The sequence below is a fragment of the Arachis duranensis genome, chromosome 7 (assembly GCF_000817695.3).
Source record: "Arachis duranensis cultivar V14167 chromosome 7, aradu.V14167.gnm2.J7QH, whole genome shotgun sequence".
NCBI lineage: Eukaryota > Viridiplantae > Streptophyta > Magnoliopsida > Fabales > Fabaceae > Arachis > Arachis duranensis.
The window spans coordinates 17,460,788-17,463,204 of record NC_029778.3 but is presented as its reverse complement, the minus strand read 5'-3'; the positions used below and the strand labels follow the sequence as shown (position 1 = coordinate 17,463,204).

The 2,417-nt window shown below is 38.9% G+C and overlaps 1 protein-coding gene across 1 annotated transcript; it reads left to right on the top strand.

The window, feature by feature from the left end:
• Positions 1-167: 167 nt before the first annotated feature.
• LOC107458094 (uncharacterized) lies at positions 168-1,349 on the top strand. Its single transcript, XM_016076309.1, has 2 exons — positions 168-525; positions 640-1,349. The coding sequence occupies exons 1-2, from the start codon at positions 168-170 to the stop codon at positions 1,347-1,349; spliced, it is 1,068 nt and encodes a 355-aa protein (XP_015931795.1).
• The last annotated feature ends 1,068 nt before the right edge of the window (positions 1,350-2,417 follow it).

Here is a 2,417-nt window from a genome sequence, read left to right as displayed (position 1 = left end):
ATTATGCTTCTGGGCATACTCTGGGTGTGTGTATGTGCTATTAGGATATCTGATTGATATATGTGGCATAAACGTTCATGAGCATGCATTTGGAACTTGAAGCATTAGACTTGCGATATTGAGCCTGATCAACTTAATATCACTTGTTTGGTGTGTGAAGGGACCAGATGTCGACTCACGGACGCGGTCGCGGCCGAGGTAGAGGTAGGATAGGCACTGTTACTCCTGGCCTGGCAGGAAATGATCCAGTAGACTTCATGGCTGCCCTGGGAAATATGGCTGTGGCTATGCAGGTGACAGCCGAGGCACTGGGTAATCAGATAAACCAGGGTAATCACGGAAACAATAATGATGAGGACGGTCCCATGACACTTGCTACATTTCTGAAAGTTCACCCTCCGACCTTTAGGGGAACCTCAAATCCCACAGATGCAGATAATTGGATTCAAGCTATAGAACGGGCACTGCAGGCTCAGCAGGTTCCTGAGGAGCAATGGGTTGAGTTTGGAACTTATCAGCTGCAGGGTGAGGCTCAGTATTGGTGGTAGGGGACACGACGTATCTTGCAGCCAGATGGCGCTGTGATTCCTTGGGAGGTTTTCTGAATAGAATTCTATAAGAAATACTTTCCTAATTCAGCCAGAAATGCCAAAGAACTTGAATTAATGCAGTTAAAGCAGGGACAGATTACTGTTGCTGAGTATACTAGCAGGTTTGAGGAGTTATGTCGCTTTTCTCGTATTTGTCAAGGTGCGCCTGATGATTTTGCTGAGTGGAAATGTATTAAGTATGAGGGAGGTCTTCGAAGTGATATTCTGAGCTTCGTTGCACCAATGGAGATCAGAGTGTTTTCAGAACTGGTAAACAAAAGTAGAGTTGCTGAGGATTGTCTGAGAAAGGCGACATCAGATAAGAGTGATCAGCGAATTTTTGTTAGGAGAGATCACAGAAGGAACTTCGCCCCTAGAGGACAAGATTTTAAGCGAGGCGGTTATACCCCACAACCACATTTGGGTCAGAATAACTTCCAGAGATTCAATAATAATAACAGCCAGGGAAGAGGCAAAGGAAAGCAAGCTCAGACCCCACCGAATGATTTAACTTGTAGGAGGTGTGGAAAGTACCACCCGAATACTCCGTGCAGGGCTGGTTTAGGTGTATGCTATTACTGTGGTGAAGCTGGGCATTTGTCTTGGAATTGTCCAGAAAAGAAAAAGAATCAAGAAGCTGGAAAGGCACAACATCAGGGACGCGTGTTCACTATGACAGCGGATGGTGCTGGAATCGCAGATACTCCGATTAGAGGTAATCACGCACTGATAATCGAAATTTCTGACTGCCTTGCGTAGTAAATAGCACGTAGCATTCATTGTAGTACATTACTGAGTTGTGAGCCTTGTGATTTTCAATTGAGCGATCGACTAAAAACCTCCGAATGGTGAGACAGAACGATAGTTGGTCAGCCTAGAAAAGTGACTAAATTCTTGGAGAATAATAATAAGAGTGGCGCAGCAGTAGTGGGTTGAATTATTTTGAGTATACAACTTAAGTTATACATAAAGAACCGGAAATGTTGAGAGTTGTGCGGGACAGTTACCTGAAACCCAGAGATGGTAAGTTATGAGGAAGAGACATGACATAGGTTGAACTCGTAATTGATAATCGGTTATGTGTCAAGAGAAAGAGTAAGTTGTGATAGATTTAGTGTCAGAGGCTGAACCAGTTTCGATTGAATTACGAAAGGTGACACCATTAGAATCAGCAGAACCTGGGAGCTAGATGAAGCGAGTATTAGAAGCGATAAACCCGTCGTTCCAATACCAACCTGCCTTATAACCCTTTTGCATCGAGCCTATCTTGTATCTTTTACTTGCATAGACTTTTAAGCCATAAGGATATCCTGGATATGCAAACTAAACATGTCAAATCTTTCTGTTTTTTCTTTGACATGTTTAAAAAGGGAAGTTAGTATGAATCTCTTCCATCTTATATCAATTTTCGAGGGCGAAAATTTTTGTAAGGTGGGTAGAATGTAGCGACCCTCAGTTTTAAAAATATAAATATAAATAAGTTATAATTTATTTCATAAATTAGAATTTTCTATTTTTAGAAAATTATTTTATTATCAGTAGTTGAACTAATTTTATAACTATTTGAATTCAACCAAATTCATATTCTTATATATATAAATATTTTATAATAAAATATTTTACATAATTAAAACTATAATTCTAGTCATTTATAAGAAATAAAAGTTATATCTATATTTTAATTTGAGTAATTGATATTTTAATTTAAAAATAGAATTTAGTTAATAATATTATTATCGAGTTCGATATCTGCTAATATGAGTAAATATCAATACTTTTTGTTGAGCTTAGCTTTGTTAATGTTTCACTAAATATCTTTCACTCTTA

Excerpts from the sequence above, each read along its gene's own strand:
- LOC107458094 (XM_016076309.1), top strand. The coding sequence starts at position 168 with ATGTCGACTCACGGACGCGGTCGCGGCCGAGGTAGAGGTAGGATAGGC. Across the intron at positions 526-639 it reads TGGAACTTATCAGCTGCAGG|CCAGAAATGCCAAAGAACTT; the intron begins GTGAGGCTCAGT and ends TTCCTAATTCAG.